Here is a 22,140-nt window from a genome sequence, read left to right on the forward strand (position 1 = left end):
ACCACACCCAGCTAATCTTTTGTATTTTTAGTAGAGACAGGGTCTCACCAAGTTGGTCAGGCTGGTCTCAAACTCCTGATCTTGTGATCTTCCCGCCTCAGCCTCCCAAAGTGCTGGGATTACAGGTGTGAGCTACTGTGACCGGCCCTGGTTTTTCTTAAGTGCACTAGAGACCTTGCTGGAGAAATAGAAGAGGCACAACTCCCTGTCTCTTAGTTATAATGACAGAGACAGGGCTTTCCTTCTAGGTAGATATCCTGGCAGGATTTTCACCCCCTAACACTCTGAGCCAAGCCTGTCCCACTCAGGCTCAAGGCTCCCCTAGGATAGCCTGAGGGCAGCTGGCTTCTGCAGGCATCAGGGCAGTGCTGAGCTCCAGCTCCAACACAGGCAGGACTGGGCTGGAATCCTGACCCTGCACCTTCCTGGCTGTGTGATTTGGCATACTCCGCTCAAGCTTGCTGGTTTATTAGTTTGCCTATCTGTAAAAAGGAATTTTAACTATGCAGGAAGGACCAGGGTGTCAAGCTAGGTAAGCTCCCAGCCCAGAGCATGACACAGCATGTCCCACATACACACCATCACAACACTGGGTGACATGGGGCAAGCCCTGCCCCATGGTATGTAGCAGGGGGTATGGTATGTGCTGGGCAAACTGGGAGGGGCTGGCCAGGTACCTCCATCATTGCTCAGGAAGGCCCCTTTAGGGGAGGTAGGGATCCCTTGCCAGACGCTGATGGGCTTGGGGTATCCAGGGTCTCCACGCTGCGTCTCCTCGTTGAAGCGCCAGTACCTGAGACCAAAAGCACCAGGCTGTGGACCTGAAGACCCTCATGGGCCAGGACCCATTAATTCCCCACAGGCAGGGGATTCTTTCTGGGTAAGCCTGAGGTTGAGGGGGGCCTAGCTGGGTCCTTCTCCCCTTGGAGAGGGCATGTACTGCTCACCTGTCCTCTTGGAAGAAGAAGGTGTGACCCGTGGGCTCCCACCAGATGGCTGTGTCGATGCGGTCGTAGGGGATGCCCCAGCCATAGTTGGTCAGCGGCTGTGGGTAGCCAGGTTCTAGGTTCGCCTCTCGAAAGAGCCAGTAGCGGTTACCTGCAGGATGGGTGGGAGGCAGAGTGAGGACAGGCCGGGGGCTGAGGGGTGTGTGTGGGAAAAGAATGCTCTTCTGTGCCCACAAATCCATTCACATCCACTGCCATCCCTCTAAAGCACACAAAATCACACTCACACCCTTCTGCACATCTGTAACAACATACACTGTGGTCACCCACGCATCACTGCACTCAAGGACACCTGAGGCACACTTGTTCCCATGAGCACGAGTCACCTGCTCACATCCGCACACTCCCCCATGCCACCCACGGTCCTCGCTTCCCTGTGCAAACCCAACCCTGCACATATAGCTCTGTATGGGGAGGGGGTGCCTGGCCTCTGGGTCTGGGGGCACACCCGCAGCCCTCACAGCATGTGGCCCAGGGCTCCTTGCTTTTAATGTGAGCCCAGACCTGTCCTCAGGGAGCTCCTGCCTCACTGAAGCTCAGGACAGTGAGGTCCAAGCCCTGGCAAATCCATCACAGGGCGCTGCCCTGCAAGGCCTCATCTCTGCAGACAGACCACAGAAATCCAGCCCCAGAGTGGGCTGGGGGGCACCTGTTCCTATGAGGATGAGGCCGCAGGAGGCAAAGAGGCAAGGACAGAGGGAAGAGGCTGAGCCCTGTGCTGCATGGGGTGGACAGGCACTTCGAGGCCGCAGGTCCAACCCTGCCCCTGGCCTCTGTCTTCCTCCCATCCCCGCCTTGCTGCCGTGTCCCCACCCTCCCAGAGTGAGCCCACAGTAGGGGCACTGGATCAGACATGCAATGCAGCCCTTCACTTTCTCTTCCCTTGGGTCCAGCAGGGTCAGAGGTCACGGCAGGAAGGCTGCCCAGCCCCCTAACCCTACCCTCGCTCACCTTTGAAAAAGACAAAACGACCGTCCTGGCGCTCATAGGCAGCACTGATGTCACCAGGCAGACCACGCCAGAAGTGCCCGATGGGCATAGGATAGTTGTCCAGGACGCGGTTGTGCCGCACTCGCCAGAACCAGCGGCCCTGGGGAGGACGTGGTGTGAGCAGGCAGCAGGGCTTGCTGCCTTGGCTGGGAGAGGTGCCGTCCTCAAACCGCCCTTCCCAGGTGAGGCTGGGCCCAAGGAAAGGACACTGAGATGCTGAGGCAGGCAGCGGCTTGGAAAGCCAGGGCTGCACAAGGAACGGGGAGCTGGCACCTGGGCTTGCTGTGTGACCCTGGGCAAGTCCCTCAACCTCTCGGGCCGCCTTCCTCCCCGTCTAGAGCTGAAGGCTTCTGGCTCCCGGGGTCTGCTGAGTGAGGGTGGGACAGGGGCCTGGAGCAGCCGGGGAGGGCAAGGCTCAGGGACAGGCATGGGAGGCAGGGCCAGACCTTGAACACGAACATCTCCCCGCGAAGCATGGCCACTGTGTCAAAGTCCCCGTCGCAGATGTTGGGGCCATACTGATCGGGCCGCTCTGTGGCTCGGGGTTGGGCTGGGGGGCCCGGCCTTGGGGGCCGCTCTGGCTTCCCACCTGGGGGTTGTGGCTGGGGAGGCCGGTGGTCGGGCCGGCCTGGCCGCCGTGGCATCACAGTGGGGAGAGGCTGGGTGGGCCGCGGCCGACCATCTGGGGTACCTACAGAGAGGCGGGGGTTCAGAAGTGAGGTCTGTACTCCCACTCAGAACCCTGGGTCCCAGGGCCCCCAGCATAGACCCACCCAGGTGGAAAGTAAAGTCTTGTCCATCAGTAGCCTCCTCCCCAACACCCGCCTCCATCCTCTGTGGGACCTGGGTCCTCCTTCCAGCCCCTCCTCGACCTCCCCACACTGGGCTTGGGTCACTGTGCTCCTGAGGCTGCCTGCCTGTACAATGTCCCCTTGGGGACATTCCCTCAGGACGCCAGCCTGCTCCAGCAGAGGCTCCAGGCCCTGGCTTCAAGCATCTTGGACTCTGCATTTCCAAGTTGCTGGGGATACAGCAAGGGGCACCCATCAAGTACCCAGTACAGTGGGAGCTGCCAGCCCCGAGGGCTCTGTGTGGGCAGAGTGCAGGCCTTGGCCCACTGAACTGGCCCAGGGGACCTCACTGCTGGAGACTTTGTTGGGTGGGCCCTGGGTGGGAGGTGGCACTTGATCAAAGCCACTGGAAAGTGATAAACCAGCAACACTCGGGGCAGAGCTGTGACAGGCTGGGAGTGACGGTGGGAGGGGGAGGGCCCTGGGATCACCCAGGCACTGGTGGTCTAGTAAGAATACCGCCAAGGGTGAGGAGGAGAGGAGGGTCATGGGGAACACTGGTGCCACCTGTGTCCCTTCAAGGCCTCCGGCCAGCAGCCACAGCCTCGAGTGAGGGCCAGGCCCTGGAGGCAGCCAGCCCTGGGTTTTATTCCCAGCACCACCATTTACTCCCCAAATGATGAGGGCAAGTCACTAATCCTCACTGGGCCTCGGATTCCTCATCTCCAGAATGGGGATGGCGGTAGTGCCTCCTCCTCAACGGGCGGGGACTTGAGAGTGGCATGCTGGGCCCGCTGGCCACAGCGCACGCACCGTAGAGATGCTGGATGCCCTGGAGGTCGTCCTCGGGCAGCTGGAAGTTGTCAACGTCCTTCCATTGGTAGTAGGGTGCCATGATGGCACTGGGGTTGTTGGAGTGCTCCAGCCCCAGCGCGTGGCCCAGCTCGTGCACCGCCACCAGGAAGAGGTTGTTTCCTTTTGGGGAGAAGAAGGAGCAGCACGGTCAGCTCTGGCCAGTCCCAGGACCTGACCACCCTGGGCCCTCCAGGCTGAGGCCACAAGAGAGCCTGCCCTTGCTTCCCTCTTGGAAGAGGCTGAGCTCTTTTGGCCTACAACAACCCCATCTGAGAAATGGGTACAATCATCCCTCTCGCCTCCCCTTTTTGATGGTAGGGCAACAGACTGAGATCGAATGTAGTGATCCCGAGACCAACCCAGGGAACTCTCTCCTCTCTTCAGCGGCCGCTGAACCCACTCAGCAGGGCACTGTGCCCAGTCCGGCGCCACCTGCCCTGCCCCACCCTGGCCAGCTGTCCTCACCACTCAGGTCAGTGTTGGAGAAGGTCCAGGGCTCATCTGCGTCAAAATGGGTGTCCCCGCCCAGGCCGGGGCCAGGGAAATAGGCGTGGGCCAGAAAGCCACCCGAGCCGTCAAACGGCGAGCTGTCGCCATGGAAGCCAGAGGCAAAGAGTACCATGATGTCAGCCTCCTTCTGCCGCCGAAGCCGGATGTCCTCGTAGGGTACCTCCTGGAAGACCAGGGGCGTGGCCTGCTCCCACACGCGGAAGGCCCTGCGTACTGCCTCCATCGAGTGGTACCAGCCCAGCTTCTGCGTGTAGTTCTGGATGCTGGGGGCGGGTGGGAGATGAGTGAGCGGAGGCGGGGCCAAGGGCCTACTATCGTCTGCTGGCATGTTCCCAAGAGTACACACAAGGTCACCAACAAGCCCATCAGTATCAACTGGCAGTCTGGTTTGATGTAAATCATAAATTGAATTTGTCAAATCCAGGAGATCATGAAGAGATCATTGAATTAAGATTGCATTGTGGCAAATAAGCTGATTTTAAGTAAGAGAGACATTATGTAAATTAAAATATAGGTGCTATGTGGCTGGAGGAAAGAACTAGAAAATGGGATGCAAATAGGTGAGGTTTGGGAAACATAGGCTGAGCAGTTCTGATGTCGAGCTCCAGGGTCAAGCAGACCTGAGTTCAAGACCTGGCTCTAACAGTGTCTGTGTAATCTTGGGTAAGTGATTCAGTCTCTCTGATTTCCAGTTTCTTTTTTTTTTTTGGGATGGAGTTTCACTCTTGTTGCCCAGGCTGGAGTGCAATGGTTCGATCTTGGCTCACCACAACCTCCACCTCCCGGGTTCAAGCGATTCTCCTGCCTCAGCCTCCCGAGTTGCTAGGATTACAGGCATGCACCACCATGCCCAGCTAATTTTGTTTTTAGTAGAGACGGGGTTTCTCCATGTTGTTCAGGCTGGTCTTGAACTTCCAACCTCAGGTGATACGCCCGCCCTGGCCTCCCAAAGTGCTGGGGCTGCAGGCGTGAGCCACTGTGCCTGGCTGATTTCCAGTTTATCTGTTAAATTAGAAAAGGGTGCGTGCGTGCGTGCGTGCGTGTGTGTGTGTGTGTGTGTGGTGGGGGGGTACTTTCTTTATAGGGTTCCAGCGAGGATTAGAGGAAGTAGGTTGTAGCCAGAGCCTGCATTTGATGAAGTATGGCGAGGCGTGCTCTTACCCATATAAATCAGATTCAGCACTGTGTGCTAGAGAAGCTTTCGTTAAACCTGAAGGGAGTATTTTGGCTGGTTGGACCTTGAATTCACTCTGGGGGCTTGAGGTCTAAGTGAACACGGGAGCTGCTCTTCTTTGGGAGATGGAGCTTGAAGTGGGGACAGAGCCAGACTGCCTTTGGGGACAACGACATGGCTCAAGGCACACTTGGCCGGGGAGTTTTCTTGCTCAAGGACTCAGCAAAAAGGATGAGAGCCCCTGATTCGAGGATTCTGCAAGCCACTTGCTGCCTGTTCACTTGAGGGATGCCTGGATTCCTCACCCCAACCACCCCTGCCCCTCACCGCAGTCTGTGCTGGGGCAGTAGCCCAGCTGGGCCCAGTAAAGCCAGCCCCTGCCTGCAGGCTGGTGGGAGGTGGGGAAAGACAGAGTGGAAGCAGCTTGAAGGGTCCTGACCTTCCCTTGAGGGAGACTGCCTGGACTGTTGAGGCTAGGCGCCCTGAGGTGGGCTCTGGGAAAGGAAGCCTGAGGCTCAACCTGCCGAGGAGCAGATACCTCCCTGGGCAGCTGAGCCCCTACCTGAAGGTCAGATGGTGGTTGTTCCACTTCTTCCCGGTGAGGGCATAGCGCTTCCGCCGCCGCCGCAGATTGGCTTTCACTCGTACCCCAAACTGATCTGGCACCCCACAGCGGGGCCGCTTCATCCACCTGGAACATGGAAAGAGAGAGGTGAACACACCTTCCTGTTCTGGCGCTGCCTCTTCCAGGCTTCCCAGCTGCCCCTCCTATGACGTGGTGGGGTTAGGGGACTGTCAGCTTCAACTTCCAGTAAAATGGGCTGAGTGCCCAGGAGTGGCTCAGCCAAGGTGAGCCCTTCTCTCCTTATCACCCAGTAATGAAGGGTTGCTCAAGGCCTTCTGTCCTGGATACATTATGCTCTGTGCATTGTTTTCAGGGACATGCCTTTAGGTTCATAGCCATGCCTAGCTAGGAATTCCCATCCACAGCACCTGCACGGAGCCTCCACACTCCCTTGGCCATGGCAGACATCACTAATCGATCACTGTGCTCCTTACTGCCAAGGCCTGGATTCTGCCCCTGGAGATTTCTCAACACAAGGCTATTGGTAGCCACTCCAACCAATCAGAATTGGCACAGAGAACCCAACCATTTGCCATCTCTTATCCAGGCCACTCTTTTCTGGAAACCCCATATGCCAAGGACTTTTGAGAGCAGGCCAGATGGAGGGCAGGTGCTTGTGGGGTCTGAATAGGAGGACTCACTTCTTGGTCTCTTCATCGAGCACACCCGTGACTGGGATCCCGTAGAAGCGCTGCATCTCTGCGAGGGCTGAGGCCAAGATCTGGGCAGAGCGCATGGTGGACATGTGGCGGCTGGGCTGGGGTAGGTAGCCATAGAGCCGCAGCCAGTTCTGCAAAGAAGCCACAACTCCGTCAGCAGGTCCCGGCACTGCTACCTCCAAATATGCAGACTGCGCCAACTGCTTCCCACCACCTCCACCACCTCTGCCCTGTCTGAGCCGTCCTCACCTCCTGCCCACGTGACTGTGTGAGCCTCAGCACCCTCCTCTGTTTCCACCTTCCTCATCATCTCCCTCACATAAGAGCCAGAACAAAGGCCAGGTCTGGCCAATCCTCTGCTTAGAACCCTCTGAAGATTTCCCATTGCACAGGAAAAGCCATGTGTACAGGAGCCATAAGGCCCTTACTCCATGACCCCACCTTAGCTCTGACCTTGCCACCACCACCCCAACTGCCTGATGCACTCTCTTGCCAGACAACCATGTGGCTTTCATCCTCACTTTCTTCAGGTCGCTGTTTCAGCACCACCTTATCTAAGAGGTGTTCTCTGACATTATGTTAAAAGGCCCCATTGGCTACCCCTGCAGCCCCTCCTTCCTCGAATGCTTATCACCATCTGATGCACTGTATATTTCACTTAGGTGTTTGCTATTTGTCTTCCCCCATTAGGACGGAAGCCATGTCCACAAGGACGGTCCACAGCAGCTGACCTGACTACTGCACTGGCCCCTCCAGGGTGGGCCCTTACCATGCCAAGGAGACTGCCAGGACCCAAAAGGATTCAGAACCTCTTGAGCCTTCGCCCTTTGGTACTGCTCCTTAAATCTCCTAGAAGGAGTGGACAGATGCAGGAACCACACAGGCTCGAGGCTTAGACAGAAGCCTGAAGCCCGGTCCCTGCTCTGCCACAAACTCTTTATTCTCCCTGGGCCCCAGCCTCCTCATCCATAGAATGGGGAGCCATGGGCTGTTGAGGGGGGTGAGGTTTGAGGAAGACAGCCTTGGAAAAAGCTAGTACACAACGGGTGTGCCCTTCTCTCTCCACGGCTCACGTGGCAAGTCTTCTCATCCATCCACAAACCCACCCTGCCAGATGTTTCTGAGCCCCCTCTGTGCCAGCTGGAGGACTAAGCTGAGGCATTCTGGCCTTCAGGAACTTACAGTCTCTCTGGGAGACCCAGCATACCCATAAAGCAAGGAACCTACACCCCACAAGTTGCATGGCTAAGCAAGAGGGCAGAGCCAGGCCGAGCTGTGGTAGAGAGGGAGTTCTGCCTGCCTGCTTCATGTCCTCAAGCCCTCAAGAGCACGCTGACTGCCATGGCAGGCAGTCTGACTTCTCTGGGAGTCTGGGGGTCTCCAGAAGGAGAAACTCTTAAGGCCTGCCCCGAGTACTCTGGGAGGTGAGGGCTGCCCCAGGGGTCCAGGGATCAGGGCAGTAGCTGGACACGGTGGTTGCTTTAGGCTTACAGCCATATTGGCCGGCTAGGCCACACTCGCATATCTGCCTGCCACCAACGTCACATCTCATACCTCAGGCACTTGCTGTCTCGTTGCCATCCACTGGCCCAGCCCTGGCACCCGGCCAGGCCCCTGGTGTGGCTGGGCAGGGCAGCTCAGCGGCACCCAGGCTGCTGATAGACGAAGCAGCTGCTGAGCCAAGGACGGCAGCCTGGAGAAGCTGCTGGGGTTGCAGACTGGATGTGTGGCCACAGCTTGGAGGCCTCTCAGGACCCGGGAAGCAGCCCCAGAGCAATGAGGTGGAAACACAGAGCTGAGAAACCACCAGCTCTGAGGACAGGCAGAGGGAGGCAGCCCCTGGCAGTTTTTGAGGTGTGGCTCCACCTCCTTATCTCTCAGTCAGTTACCGGTAAAAGGGGGGTAGCACCAGGACCTGCCTTATGGCCTGGGTTTCTGAGAGGATGAAATGGGAATGTGCACTTTAGTGCCTGACACCATCCTGGGCAGCAGATGGTTCTCAACAAATGTGCAAATGACAGAGACCAGGGGCCCGTGTGGTTGTCCCTTGGGCAGGCAGCCTTTGGCCTCCCACCAAGAGGGCTGATGGGCCAGGCTCCACCAGGACCCCAGAGTAGGGGGAGGCAGGAGCCCCCCAGGGCCCCTCCACAAGCACTCCTCACCTTTCTGGCCCTGGATGCATTCCCACAGCTCAGTAAGATACTGGCATGTTGTGGGACTCTCCCTGTTCTTCCCAAGCATGGGAAACCATTTCCCAGGTCTCCTGTGCTAGCGGGGTGTGGGGTGGCAGATCCACCATCTTTAAAGGACAGTTTCCCTGAAGGTGCTTGGGGAGATCCAGACGGCGAGGCCGTGATGCTCAGCCAGCTCTAATGGCAAGGGGAATGCAGCTGTAGGCCGGGGGAGTGGCGGGGGACTGGCTGCTGGCAGATGAGGGCACCTCTACATCACCTATTTGCATAAGGTAAAAATATCTCTGGGAGTGCAATCATGGGCCACTGAGGGGCTGATTAGCAGCATCTGCAGAGTGACAGTAGGGGAGGGCAGGGGAGGCTCAGGCTGGGGCCCCAGGGAAGAAAGCAGGGAGCTGATCTGTCTGCAGTGAAGAGCTCCAGAGACCAGCAGAGGGGACAGGGCAGAGGAGTCCCTTCAACCCCAGGGCCAGCTCAGGGGTTGCCAGCAGGGTTCCAAGGGCACTATGGACCTTCCACACAGACAAGCAGTATTAAGTTCCAGGGAAGTGAAGAGCTGCCATCTTGCTATCAGCCAATCGTGCACCCTCAGCCACCCCTTGGGCAGTGGTCGGGGAGTGGGGGGCAGTGGTAGGCCTTGACGCAGACCAGCCGAGCTTCTGGATGACAAGACGAAGCCGACAGAGACTGCCTGAGCGGTGAAGGCATGCTCAGGGTGGATGAACGCCAAGTGCCCATAAATCTGCCTGGGTGGCAGCAGTATCACCCATAGGGCTGTGAGCTTCCTCCTTTCCCCAGTGTCCAGGAATGTTTCCCGGCCACACTAAGCAGGAGACAGCTCGGAACACAGGAGGGAAGAGACGGCAGAGGGCAGGGCCGCAAGTGCTGTTGCCTCCAGGTGGGCAGGGTGGGGAGCTTGCTGAGCTGCTCTGCTGGCACTGGGCAAAAGGCGAGGATGAGTCCCCAGGTCACGAACCCCAGTCCCAAAGTGTTCAAGCCCTTGCTGGTCCTCCTGGTGACTGTGAAAACTGTCCCTAATACAAGGAACCTCTTCCTGTCACCTATAGTCACAGGTGGGGTGAGCCAAGTTGGGGAAGCTTTGCTTCTCAGGTGAGGAAACTGAGGCTCAGAAAGTCTGTCAATGGCAGCGTAGGGCGGGATTTGAAGCAGGATTTGGTTTCTTCTGCCACCAAGGCCACTGTCTAATAAATGGGAGGGAAGGAGGGCTCTGGGGCCATGAGGGCCCCTCCGCTCTGCAGCTTGGGGTATGGGCTGCTGTGGGAGGACCCAGCCACTGTGGTCTTCTCAGCTATTTCTTTTTTTTTTTTTTGAGACAGAGTCTCGCTCTGTCACCCGGGCTGGAGTTGTAGGAGTTCAGTGGCTCGATCTCTGCTCACTGTAACCTCTACCTTCCAAGTTCAAACGATTCTTCTGCCTCAGCCTCCCTAGTAGCTGGGACTACAGGCGTGTGGCAACACGCCCAGCTAATTTTTCTATTTTTAATAGAGACAAGGTTTCACTATGGTGGCCAGGCTGGTCTCGAACTCCTGACCTCAGGTGATGCACTCGCCTTGGCCTCCCAAAGTGCTGGGATTACAGGCTGAGCCACCACACCTGGCCAATTTCTTTCTTGACCTCCAGACCCCATCCCATTAGTATTTACTGACACTTCAGGTGAGTGGCATGGAAGTATGGGGCTACCAGGTATGCAGAGGGGAGAAGCCCTCATGGCCCCAGAGCCCTCCTTCCCTCCCATTAGACAGTGGCCTTGGTGGTAGAAGAAACCAAGTCCTGCTTCACATCCTGCCCTACGCTGCCACTGACAGACTTTCTGAGGCTGTTTCCTCACCTGAGAAGCAAAGCTTCACCCACTTGGCTCACCCTACCTGTGACTCTAGGTGACAGGAAGAGGTTCCTTGTATTAGGGACAGTTTTGACAGTCACCAGGAGTCAGAAGGGGGGTTCCTGTCCCTTGGCCCACAGGAGAGTCCATAAACACAGCACCTGAGTCTGGCCTGGGCCAGGCCACCCCTTCCAGCCCCCAGTGAATGCTTACAAACACTCCTGAAAGGTGGATTTGTGATCATTCTCATGATACAGACAGCTAGGTTCAGAGATAGTGAGTGCCTCACCCAGGGTCACAGAGCTGATCTGGGCTAGACCAGGCTGCTTCTGAAGCATCACCAGCTCCTCTTGGTCTCAGGCTGGGGACACTAGGCCTTTCTCAGGAGCAGTGCCCAGCACAGCACGGGGAAGGGTGCCTAATCTTCCCCACACCCAGCATCTCCAGCCGGGTCTGGGCACTGGGCCATGTCAGTCCGCCCTCCCCCACGGGCTGCCAAGAGGGTTGGTGTGAGAAGCCGCTAGATCAATACTGTGCAGTGAGCAGCCGCCACAGTGGGGGAGAGGGGGCAGGGTGGGGGAGGGGGCGAGCGTCTGCTGCTACTGCCCCAGCCGGCCCTTCCAGCTCCTCCAGCACTCAGATCTGTGAAGCTGGCGGGCAGCCCCCTCCTACGGGGCCCTTATCAGACCCCAGGCAATAAGGATACTTTCTACTGGGCTCTGTTTTGCCTCTGTCACCCAGGTTCTCTCTGCAATCTGAGCAGACCCAGGCAGAATTGCCCAGTCAGGCACAAAAGAAGCCTTGTCAAGGCTGCCAGCGAGGGATCCGGCCCCCAGACCTTTTGTGGCCTTGTGAGGTCCTCACCATGCCCATCTCCCCTACCCCGGAGTCTTGGTATTGAGGGCTCTAGGGAGCAGGCCAAGGCTGTGCCCAGCTCTGTACTCCCAGCCACTGGGCACAGAGCCCATGCTGAATGGGACGAATCCTGGGGGAGGCAGGGAGCCTGCAGGAGGCAGGGTGTGCACTTCAGGCCCACAGGGCCCACCTGGATCAGCAGACCTGCACCAACAGTCCACTCACCAGCTGGGTGGCCCCAATACCATCAAGCCCAGCCACCCCTGAGGCCTCCATGGACTACAGCTGGACAGACTCATCCAGCCTGCATCCTGCAGACAGGGGGCGCTCACTGCTGCCCAAGGCAGCCATGCTTTCTCCGGACACCAATGACTGTTAGCCCTTCCTCAGGCTGAGCGGAAGTCAGCCTCCCAGGGCTGCCCCTTGGTCCTGACTGCTTGTCCACATAACAGACCTTCGAGCAACAGAAGATGTCTAGGAGAACTTTGCTGAGCCTTAGTTCCCTCCTCTGCAAAATAGTGCCAAGATCATCACTCCAACACACCACGAGGGGTTGAGAGCATAAATGGCATGACTACCCCCAAGGCCAGTAAAGAAAGGCGGCACCAGGCCGGGCACAGTGGCTCACGCCTGTAACCCTAGCACTTTAAGAGGCTGAGGCAGGTGGATTGCCTGAGCTCAGGAGTTCAAGACCAGCCTGGGGAATACGGTAAAACCCGGTCTCTACTAGAATACAAAAAATTAGCTGGGCATGGTGGCATGCACCTGTAATTGCAGCCACTTGGGAGGCTGGGACAAGAGAATCACTTGAACCTGGGAGATGGAGGTTGCAGTGAACTAAGATCGTACCACTGCACTCCAGCCTGGGCAACACTTAAAAAAAAAAAAATGCAGGCAGCATCGAGCCAGGTCCTCCGTGGTGGATTGGTCACTACCTTTAGAAGCAGCGTGGTCCACATTTCAGCAGTTCTAGGACACACATGCTTAGCTTGGGCTTAAATCTGCTCCCTCTTATGGGTCTTAAAGCGAGTTACGGGTCGGGGCTGGGACTCTGGGTGCTGGGGAAGTCCCGCAGGAGAAGCAGGAAGGAGGCAGGCATCTTGAGGTCTGGCCACTTCTTTACCCCACAGCCTTCTAGCCTGCCCCACACTCCTTAACCTGGAGGAAAAAACAACTGGGTTCCCTGGCCAGTGGGCGGGGTGAAGAGGCCTCTGTGTGCCAGGAGTTTGGGGCCTGGCTGGGGGCCAGGCCTTCGTTCTCATCTGGAAACCTCCCTGCAGGTGCTGACTCCTAGATGGGGCTGTCTGCAGGGCAGAGCCTGGGTGGCTGGACAGGTGGGGCAAGGCTGGGTGGGCCTGGGGAGGGCTTTTGGCTCACATAGTTCAGGCGTAACCTCAGAAACCTTCTTCCCAGCAGAATTCTGCCTGGTGGAACTTCCACAGGATGGCACCCTAGGCTCTGACCTGCAGCCTTTTTTATTTTTGAGAAAGTCTTGCTCTGTCGCCAGGCTGGAGTGTAGCGGTGCAATCTTGGCTCACTGTAACTTCCGCTCCTGGGTTCAAGCGATTCTTCCGCCTCAGCCTCTCAAGTAGCTGGGACCACAGGCACATGCCACCACACCCGGCTAATTTTTGTATTTTTAGTAAAGACAGGGTTTCACCACTTTGGCCAGGATGGTCTCGATCTCTTGACTTCGTGATCCGCCCACCTCCGCCTCCCAAAATGCTGGGATTGCAGGTGTGCGCCACCGAGCCTGGCCAACCTGCAGCCTTTAACCCAGCATGGGGTTGGGAGCTTGGGCTCCAAGGCAGACTGAGCTGGGTTCGAATCTAAGCTTTGCCACTCCCTGGCTATGGAATGTGGGGGTAATTTCTCTTGACTCACAGTATTAGTCTCCTCTTCTGTACAACAGGGTAAGGACAGTGTCTACACTTGAAGAGTTAATACAAAGATTAAATGTGAAAATGCTTACAAAACATCCCTAGGCTGTGTCCAGGACAGACATAAATATGTTGAAAGTGCTAAAAAATAATGCCTGGGCCTCCCCGGGCCCCCATGCCGGCCACTGCGCATAGTGCTTAGTGCTTTGCACGTACATGCAATGAATCTCCCCAGTAACTCCATCAAGCAGCCATACTATTGCTATTCCCTTTTTATAGGGATCCTGAGGTTCATACAGGCTCAGCGACCTGCCCAACAGTAAATGCCATTCGCTTCTGTCACTGTGTTTTGCACTATTTTGCATGAGTCTCCTATGTACCAGGCACCATACTCATAAATGCTGAACATGGAGTTGGGCTCTCACCCCTACAGGGTGACAGTCACTCCTAGGGGAAGGACAAGGCAGTGCCAGTGCCCTGGAGGGCCAATCTAGACCCCGGCCTTCATCACCACCAGCTGGTGGCAGCAGGATGTGGGGCATCTCCAGAGGCTGGCGAATGGCTGGTACCAGGGTCTCATCCACCTGTCCTGACACTGGAGGCTGAGTTGGGTCTCTTCCCACTTTTTCTTCCATTCCCACCAGGGCAATGGGATTAGGGAAGAGGCATCCCTCTTTGTCTCTGGGATCCAGGCCCAGCTCCATAACTTCTGGTCTCAGGAATCCCTGGAACCAGTGTCTGTCTGTGGAGCAGCCCGATCTGAACTGTCACTCAGGGCTGTCCAGCCAGATGGTGCCTACTGTGTCTTAGGCCTGGAGCATTCAGCTGCCCTCAGGGTCCTGATCCTCACACTGACAGGCCGGCCTCTCCCAGGACCTTCTTTGTAATGGAGAAAGATACGAGCAGAGTTCCCAATCCCTCTCTGTCTTTGCTGACTCTGAGAACATATCCCCAGGCCCAAAGCATTGCCCCTGCTGCAGCGTCCAAGCGAAGGAGTCACCCAAGCCTTGGGATGATATGGAGGATACCCATTCTCATCTGATCTGGAAAGCAGTGGTGCTCACAGCGACCACCACAGCTAGCCTGAGGTAGATGGCAAACTCCCAGCAGGGCAGAGGTGATGATGGCAGGGAACATCTAGACCAAACAATAAACAGGCCACAGAGGGGCAGCCAGAACAAACGGCGTGGGAGGCGCAGGAGGCGGGGCCTTTCCCACGCCTGCAGTGTGGTCATCCTGAGTGGGCATGAGCAATATGGGCAGTGGGCACTGGGCTTTTGGGGAAAGTCTCCTTTTGGGGGTGGGGGTAGTGTGTATTTCCACGTTGCTCTCCTCTCCACATTCATGGATGTCGTTTAAGTACAGACATCTCTTGGGGTGGGGCAAAGGGAGGTGTCTGTGTTCAGAGGCCACAATGGGCAGGTCAGGCCAATACACTGCTCAGACAAGGAGCTTACCCTGAGCTGCTCTCTGCAAGGAGACAGATGACTGGCTGGACCCAAGGGCAGCCCCAACTCAGAAACATGGCACGGGCTGGGTGTGAAGGGTATGGCCTAATGGGATCTTGGTCCCTGGCTGTGCCAATCAGACCAGTTCTCTCTGGGTCTTGACACAGTACAGAGAGGAGGGATTTGCTACTAGCAAGAAAACAGAGTAAAAAGCAGAGACAAGAGGGGAGGGGGGAAGATTCAGTTTCTGTAGATTCTCAACGACAAGACCCCGCTGTTAACCCCCTTTTCTTAACTGGTGGGCACAGATGGCCTCTGTAGTTTTTGCTCCATATTTAAAAGAAAGAGAAGACCAGTGGGACCCCCTGGAGCCAGCATGGAAGTGCTGGTAGAGACTGAAGCGCAGGAGGCCTGAGACTGGGGCTCACCTGAAGGTTGAAATAAGAATTCACACAGACACCCATCCCTGCCCCTGCCTCATCTGCTCAGCGGCAGGGCAGGGGCTAGGAAGATACTCGTGGGCCTGTTCAGGGAAGGTGGGTGGATCTGTTTTGGTGGTGGTGGCACCACACCTGTGAACTCTGGCAGCCTGAGTCACCTCCACAGGGCAGGCTGAGGGGCTGAATTGTGCCTGGGAGGAGGGGGCGGGGGGAAGGAGGTGAGATAAGAGCTCCCCAGTGAACCCGGAGATCCCCAGCCCTGCAGGGCAGGAGAAACAGCAGGAGCAACCTCAGCTGGTGGGAGTCTGGCCTGGAATGGCTACAGACTGGGACCGGACATCCAAAGGAGAATGTGAGATAGGACAGAGCAGCTCAGTAGTGGGCTGGGGCCTGGTGGGTTGCAGGTGTTTGCCAGTTCCTAGCACATGCCAGGCTCCTTGATGTCTCAGCCTCATGTAACTCCTGTGGCTTCCACAAGAGTAGCTCAACTGCCAAGCTACTCCAAGAAGGTCCCAGCCATGACCCAGCTGGAGGCCTGAAGCTGTGTGGACGCTGGGGTGAGGATCAGAGAGCCAGCCCTTCTCTGAGGAAGGGAGGCTCTGGACACAGGGTGTAGGCCAGGCCCAGGAGTCTGAGGCCACAGCCAATTGGCAGACAGGCTGGCTGCTGAGGCCATTTGACTCTTTGGGCCCACTTGTGCTCAGATGTGATGGGACTGCAGAAGCAGCCTGTCCCCAAAGCCAAGTGTAGGAGCTGGGACACTCCACCTGTCTCTAGCTCTTTATCTGCATGGCTGCCAACATTCAGGGCTCCCTAAACCTTCCGAGTCTTTTCCAGCCACTGGCCAGGCCCCACCCAAGTTTTTCCCCAGGAGTAGGGCTGCAGGCCAGCCACAACCCCCAGCTTGGGGGCATGGTCTGTGACAAGGCAACCAGGCCTTCTTTCCTGGAGGCCCCGAGCTGTGGGCACTCCCTGAGCTGGGGGACTGGAGTGAGGGTGAGATGGAACTGGAGAAGCAGAAGAGAGAATGAAGCCCCTCCAACTACAGGTCCCTGCACCCCAGAGCTCCTGGCCAGCTAGGGCGCCATTCACAATGCACAGCCATTGAATTCCATCACTGCTTCCTGTGTACAGGGGCCATCCCTAAGTAGATCAGAAACTCAAGGGTGGGACGGTGACTTGAAATTCTTTGGCACTCCAATCCAGAGTGGCAGGTGGGCCCAATGCACTCTCTGCCCAGTACTTGGTCATAGGCTGAGGGGTAATCCTCACCAACAGGAGCCCCCTAAAGCTCCTGCCTGCCTGTGTGAATGGGGCGGGAGAGGGTGGCCAGACTGGACAAGAGCTGGGCTCCTATCCAGCCTCCTGCCAGGGCCTGGCTCCTTGCAGCTCTCCCTGTCCTGGCTGGGGAGGGAGGGCAGAGCAGGTGGGGAACTGGCTGGGAGGTGTAACTGGAGCCCAGGAGGAATTCCCTGCCCTTCCTCTATGCTTTTATTAAAGTAGGGCGGGGAAGGGCAAGCTTCCATCGGAAAAATCTCCCAGGCAGCCCGGGGGGAGTGGGAAAGCCGCCGCGGGCCGGGGAGGGAGCACCAGCCCGGCTGCAAATAGAAACGGTGCTCAGGCCCACAGCCCGGGCAGCCCAAGGGCACCAAGTCCCGAACTCCGTGCAGAGGAGGCGCCGGGCTGCTTCTTTCTTCCTACTCCCCGCCCAATCCTCTCCCTGCCTATCTGGGGCAGGGAGCAGGGTCTTAGACGTCGGGGAAGAGCAGACCCTGTTCTTACTCTGGGGCAACAGACCTGGTGCCTTCAGTGTCCACGCTTGGGAGACACCCTGGAGCTGGCGCACTGGCTGGACCCGGCTCTGCGTCGGGATGCCGCGCCTGGTCACCCGCGGGACCTAGCCAGAGCAGAGCCCCAGAAGCGACGCCAGGCGGGCTTCTGGCGAAAAGAGGCTCGGGGTCCACCCTCTCCAACCCGGGTTTCGGCGTAGGGGCGCTGTTGGGAGGAAGCGCTGTGGGAGGCAGGGTCTGTCCTTAGGACCCCGCCCGGGCGTGGCTAGGCTTCCTCACAAGAGCCCAAGAAAGTCGCAGAAGTCCGCTGCCTCAGCTGTTTGCACCCCTCCCCCCCATCCCGGCCCGCCAGCACGTTTCGGTATCACCCAGACAGGAGGCCACCTGGGCGGAAGCGCTGTTACCCAGTTGCCCAGCTCCTGCTCCGCCGGTGGCTGCCCGCGAGAGCAGCCCCCTCCCCAATCGCAAAGAGCGCTGCTGCGCGCCAGCCAGGCTCTCGAGGAATCGGCTGCCCGGGAGGGAAGGAAGGAAGGGAGGCATGAGCTGGGGACCGCGGAAGCGGCTCCTGGGACACAGGCCGAAAGCGGGGGGTCGGGGTGGAGGGTTCAGTTCCCATAACAGGGCTGTAGGAGTAGGGGGGAGGTGAGAGCTCTGCGTCCTCCAGGGTTTGGGAAGAAGAGGTGAGCTGCAGAGGGCGAGCTGGGGAGGGGCAGCCTGCCAGGTCCCCTTTCTTCCCCGCCAGGCCCAGAACAGGGGGCACGTCTCCGCTCCGTCCACCTCCACGCCCCAGTCTGCGGGCGTGTCTCCTCTCCCTCCAAGCCCCCAACCCGCAGCCAAAGGGCAGGGCAGGGGTCCTTACCTCGGCAAGGACCTCAGCGTCTTCGGCCGCTATGCCAAGGCCCAGGCAGCCCAGAAGCACCAGGAGCAGCGGCAGCAGTCGCGGCCGCGCCGCCGCCTCCCGGTCGCCGAGGAGGCTGCCCGTCCAGCCGGGCCGTCCGGGCGCGCTCCGGTCGCTGCCCATGCTCTCGGCGCCCAGCCCGGCCCGAACACTGCACGCAGGGCTCACTCGCGCGCCGGCGCCGGGTCCTCGCACTCGCCTTGGAAACTTGCGACGCTCCCTGGCTCGTGGCCCGGCTGGCGCGCGGAGGACCTCGGGCTCCGGTCCCCGCCGGAGCCGCCAAGGTCCCCTCGGCAAATTCCCAAGCCCCAGGAGAAGCGGGCAGGGCAGGTCCGGGCGCGCGGAACCAGCTGGGGGGCGAGAAGGCCGGCCGGAGGTGCCCCCCGCGGGGTCCCGCAGCCTCGGCGCCCAGCGCCTGGGGCCCGGCTCCCGAGAGCGAGCGCAACTCCGGAGCCTTTGTCTGGCTCAGCGCTCCGGCCGCCCGGTCCCGCGGCGCCCCCTGCGCGCCCAGCTCCTTCTGTCCATGCCCGGGGCCGGGAGCTGCCCGGAGCGCGCGCCTCCTGCTAGGGGACTATGCTCGCCGCCGCGCCCGACCGGGCCCGGGTCCCCAGGCAGCCCCGGGAGGAGGCGCAGGGAGCCGACCCGAGAGAGCGAGCGAGCGAGCGAGCAAGCCAAGGAGCGGGCGCCCGACGTCCCCGGCGAGTTCGGCGCGGCTCCGGGCGCTCCCAGCCCTCCTCCCCGCGCGCCGCGGCCGCCGCGCTCTTAAAGGGCCAGTGCGCTCCCAGAGCGCGGACCCGGGCGGGGGCCGGGGACTGTGCCCCACCCGGAGGCTTCTCAAGAGCAGGTGCGGGCGGCGGAGGCCCAGCAGGTGGGTGGCCCCGTTTACTCTTCCCAGACGGCGGGAAACCTCTCCAGCCCACCCCGCGTCACTCCCAACCCAGCGTCGCGGGTGGGGCGGGGGTGACCTCCAACTCAACCCCCCGCAGAGGGAGGAAGCGGGGAAGGCGTGGTCTCCCTATTTGGGAGGAATGAAGACTGCTCCTTCTCCTACCTGGTAGTTAGGGGGATACTGAGGCCAAGGGGGACGGGAAGGAGGTCTTAGGGGAGGGACCAAAGAGTCCAGTTTTAGGCTTAAAAAAAGTGGATATATGGAAATTTGTCAGCCTGAAACCTCTTTTCAAAAGCCCCGGGGTGTCTCTGGCCCTTGAGTAACTTTCCTCAGTAACAAAGTGAGGGTTTTGTGCGCGTCTACGGCGCGTTGCAACGGACAAGGGGCAGGTTTAGCAGGGACACGGTTCAAGTGCCGGATCCGCCCCTTGGCTGCCGCTCGCACGTGGGCAAATTAATCTCTCCGAGCCTCCATGTTCTTATCGGGAACATGGGGCAAAGAGTTGGGATTAGAGCGAGGTAAGGCTTCCGGTTCCTGGCCTGGCGCAATAGGTGCCCAAGCACTTTGGCCACTGGCTGGTGCGAATGAAGTGCGACAGTGCGGCCCGACGCGGCGCGAGGCGGGTGGACACACCTCCCTGCGAAGCCTAACTAGCTGGATTTCATTCTATTCCGGAAGCAGCTTGAGGTCCGAGCAAGGACGCCCGGGTCGAAGGTCCGCCGAGACCCGGGGGCCAGGCCAAGGGCAGCCCTGGTGCGGCGGACTGGCCAGAGGGGTCAGTGGGTGAGGGCTCCTGGCAGAAGGGCAGAGACCGCATTCCTTATCTTCAGACCCGGAAATGGAAGCTGTCTTTACCTGAGGGCGGTTTTCTCTAGAGCAGGCCCTCGGGGCATCCCAGCCGGCCTCACCTCCCGGAAATTGGAAATCAGGAGACCTGGCGGAGAGCCTTAGAGAGGGCGTGTTTTGAACTCTCCTACTAGGCGAAGGTGGAGAGGCTACCGGGGATGTCCTTGGGGAAAAGAAGTCAGAGTTTGGAGAAAGGATCCTGGCAATTTCATCATTTCCACGGATTCACTTCTCTGTGGGATCCCTCATCTGGAAAGTGGGTTTCTAAATTCTCCACTTTGAAATTTGCTTTTGGGAAATGTGCAGTGGTCTTCAGACACGGACAACATGGTTGTCCTTGTTTAACCGACGACATTGCACTCTTTAATGATATTTAGTCTGGATCAGCCAATTGGAAAAAGTTTGAGGCTAGGCGAAGTGGCTCAAGCCTGTAATCGGAGCACTTTGGGAGGCCGAAGCGGGAGGACTGTTTTAGCCCAGTAGTTCAAGACCAGCCTGGGCAACATGGCAAGACCCCATCTCTATAAAGAATACAAAAATGAGCCAAGTGTGGTGGTGCACTGGGAGGCTGAGGTGGGAGGATCACTTGAGTCCAGGAGGTTGAGACTACAGTGAGCATATGATCATGCCACTGCCCTGAATTCAGCCCAGCTGACAGAGCAAGAGCCTGTCTTAAAAAAAAAAAAAAGTTGGGGTTTATGGGGTGAGCTATTAGTAAGAGGAGCCCAGGAATGAATGGAGCAACATTCTTAGAGGCCCGGGTCAGTCAAGTCTGGTGATTGTTTTCTCCCTGTTGGAGGTTCCTCTCTTGGGGTCCAATCCTGCCATAAGGAAATGACATCCCCTGTGACCAGATCTTGAAGCTCCCAGTTATTGGTTATCCAAGGTGGATTTGCACCTACATCCAACACAAGATGGCTGGGTTTCTACCAGGTCTGGCCAGCAGCGAGCACAGAGAATCCCCATCCTCAAGACGGCACTTCTGCAAACTTGGACACTGGCTTGTATTGGGATGAGAGGCAGGTGTGAGGTAGGTACTCCATCAACAAGCCCAGGAAGAGGGACTGGGCCATTCCCCTGGGGGAGGATGTGGCTGGGGAGTCCATCTGTCCTGAGGATGGAATTTGAGTGCAGCAACTTTGAGAAATGGGCCAAGATCAATAGCCAGTCTTCAATGGAGAATGGAAGGTGGCAGCTGAGGAAGGAAGTAGGAGACTCGCTGAGGGGGATGGGTGGGCGGGCTGTGCCTGAGGAGGTGGCTGGCGGCAGGAGCTTGGCGGGCACCCAGACATTGAGTGTGCCTCTGGAGCAGAGCGAGCGCATGGAGTGAGCGCTCCCGCTGACAGTGCAGAAGCAGCCGGGACTCTTCCATAAGAGGAGATTCTCCATAAGAGGAGAAACCCGGGAGACAGAGGGAAGACCAGAGAAGGCTGCGGTCCCCCCCAGGCAGGCTGGCCCAAAGAAATGCTCTTGATGGGGATTTTATTGCACTAGGGAGAGTACAAAATCAACACATCTGGCCTGGGTGTCCTCAGATGTTCCCCGCAGGGCAGGGAAATGATCATCTCACGCCTGTTTGGCCGATTTCCACCTGGCACTCTCCAGTGCCTCTCCAGACCACCCCAGCTTTGTTTCCAGGGGAGAGGGAAATTACCTTGGCTTGTTTGTTTATTCCTTGTCTTGGCACCAAGAGTCCCAAGGCCTGCTTCACCTTTGATGGTGCGTTGGGTGGGTGTATCGCCTGAGGGGCCCCTGGAGGGAGCAGCTGGAGCGGGGGGGGGGGGTGTCCTGGGCCTAGTTCCAGCCCACAGCAACTTTCCTTCACTGAACAGGAGACCTCCCCTACGACCTCAGAACTCTCCTTTTGCAAATGAGGAAACAAACCCAAAGAGGGGAATAACTTTCTGGGATTGCCCAGTTAATTAGAGCTGAGGCAGAAACCCAGGGATCTAGCTTCTGATCCAGAGCTTTTTACAACCCCTCACGCCACTTCGGGACCTGTAAATGAAACTGCTCTGAAACACCATGTCTGGGCTTTCATTCAAAAGACTCCAAGAAAAAAAGGTGTGTGGTGGTAGGCGGGGGTGTCAGGGTAGAGATGAAAGATAATGGCAAAATGTGGATAAGGTTTAAAGCTACTTGATGGAAGGGCTGGAGTTCACACATCTCAGTCCCATTGACTGACTGGTCCTTTCGGGCTTGTTCTGCTCCAGAGGCACAGGTACTTGGGAGGCTGAGGTGGGAGGATCACTTGAGTCCAGGAGGTTGAGACTACAGTGAGCTATGATCATGCCACTGCCCTGAATTCAGCCCAGCTGACAGAGCAAGAGCCTGTCTTAAAAAAATAGTTGGGGTTTATGGGGCGAGCTATTAGTAAGAGGAGCCCAGGAATGAATGGAGCAACATTCTTAGAGGCCCGGGTCAGTCAAGTCTGGTGATTGTTTTCTC

General features: G+C 58.1%; 1 protein-coding gene across 1 annotated transcript in view; it reads right to left on the bottom strand.

Moving 5' to 3' along the window:
• Positions 1-18,883, bottom strand: part of MMP15 (matrix metallopeptidase 15) — a 22,074-nt gene extending 3,191 nt beyond the window's left edge. Inside the window, exons 1-9 of the mRNA XM_017502618.1 lie at positions 17,919-18,883; positions 6,594-6,742; positions 5,890-6,018; positions 4,109-4,416; positions 3,602-3,763; positions 2,444-2,688; positions 1,959-2,097; positions 948-1,098; positions 678-793 (exon numbers count right to left, since the gene is read on the bottom strand). Of these exons, the coding sequence (XP_017358107.1) occupies positions 678-793; positions 948-1,098; positions 1,959-2,097; positions 2,444-2,688; positions 3,602-3,763; positions 4,109-4,416; positions 5,890-6,018; positions 6,594-6,742; positions 17,919-18,080 (1,561 nt within the window). The 5' untranslated portion in view covers positions 18,081-18,883. The remainder of the gene's footprint in view (positions 1-677; positions 794-947; positions 1,099-1,958; positions 2,098-2,443; positions 2,689-3,601; positions 3,764-4,108; positions 4,417-5,889; positions 6,019-6,593; positions 6,743-17,918) is intronic.
• Positions 18,884-22,140: the final 3,257 nt, after the last annotated feature.

This window comes from Cebus imitator, unplaced genomic scaffold (genome assembly GCF_001604975.1).
Source record: "Cebus imitator isolate Cc_AM_T3 unplaced genomic scaffold, Cebus_imitator-1.0 Scaffold297, whole genome shotgun sequence".
NCBI lineage: Eukaryota > Metazoa > Chordata > Mammalia > Primates > Cebidae > Cebus > Cebus imitator.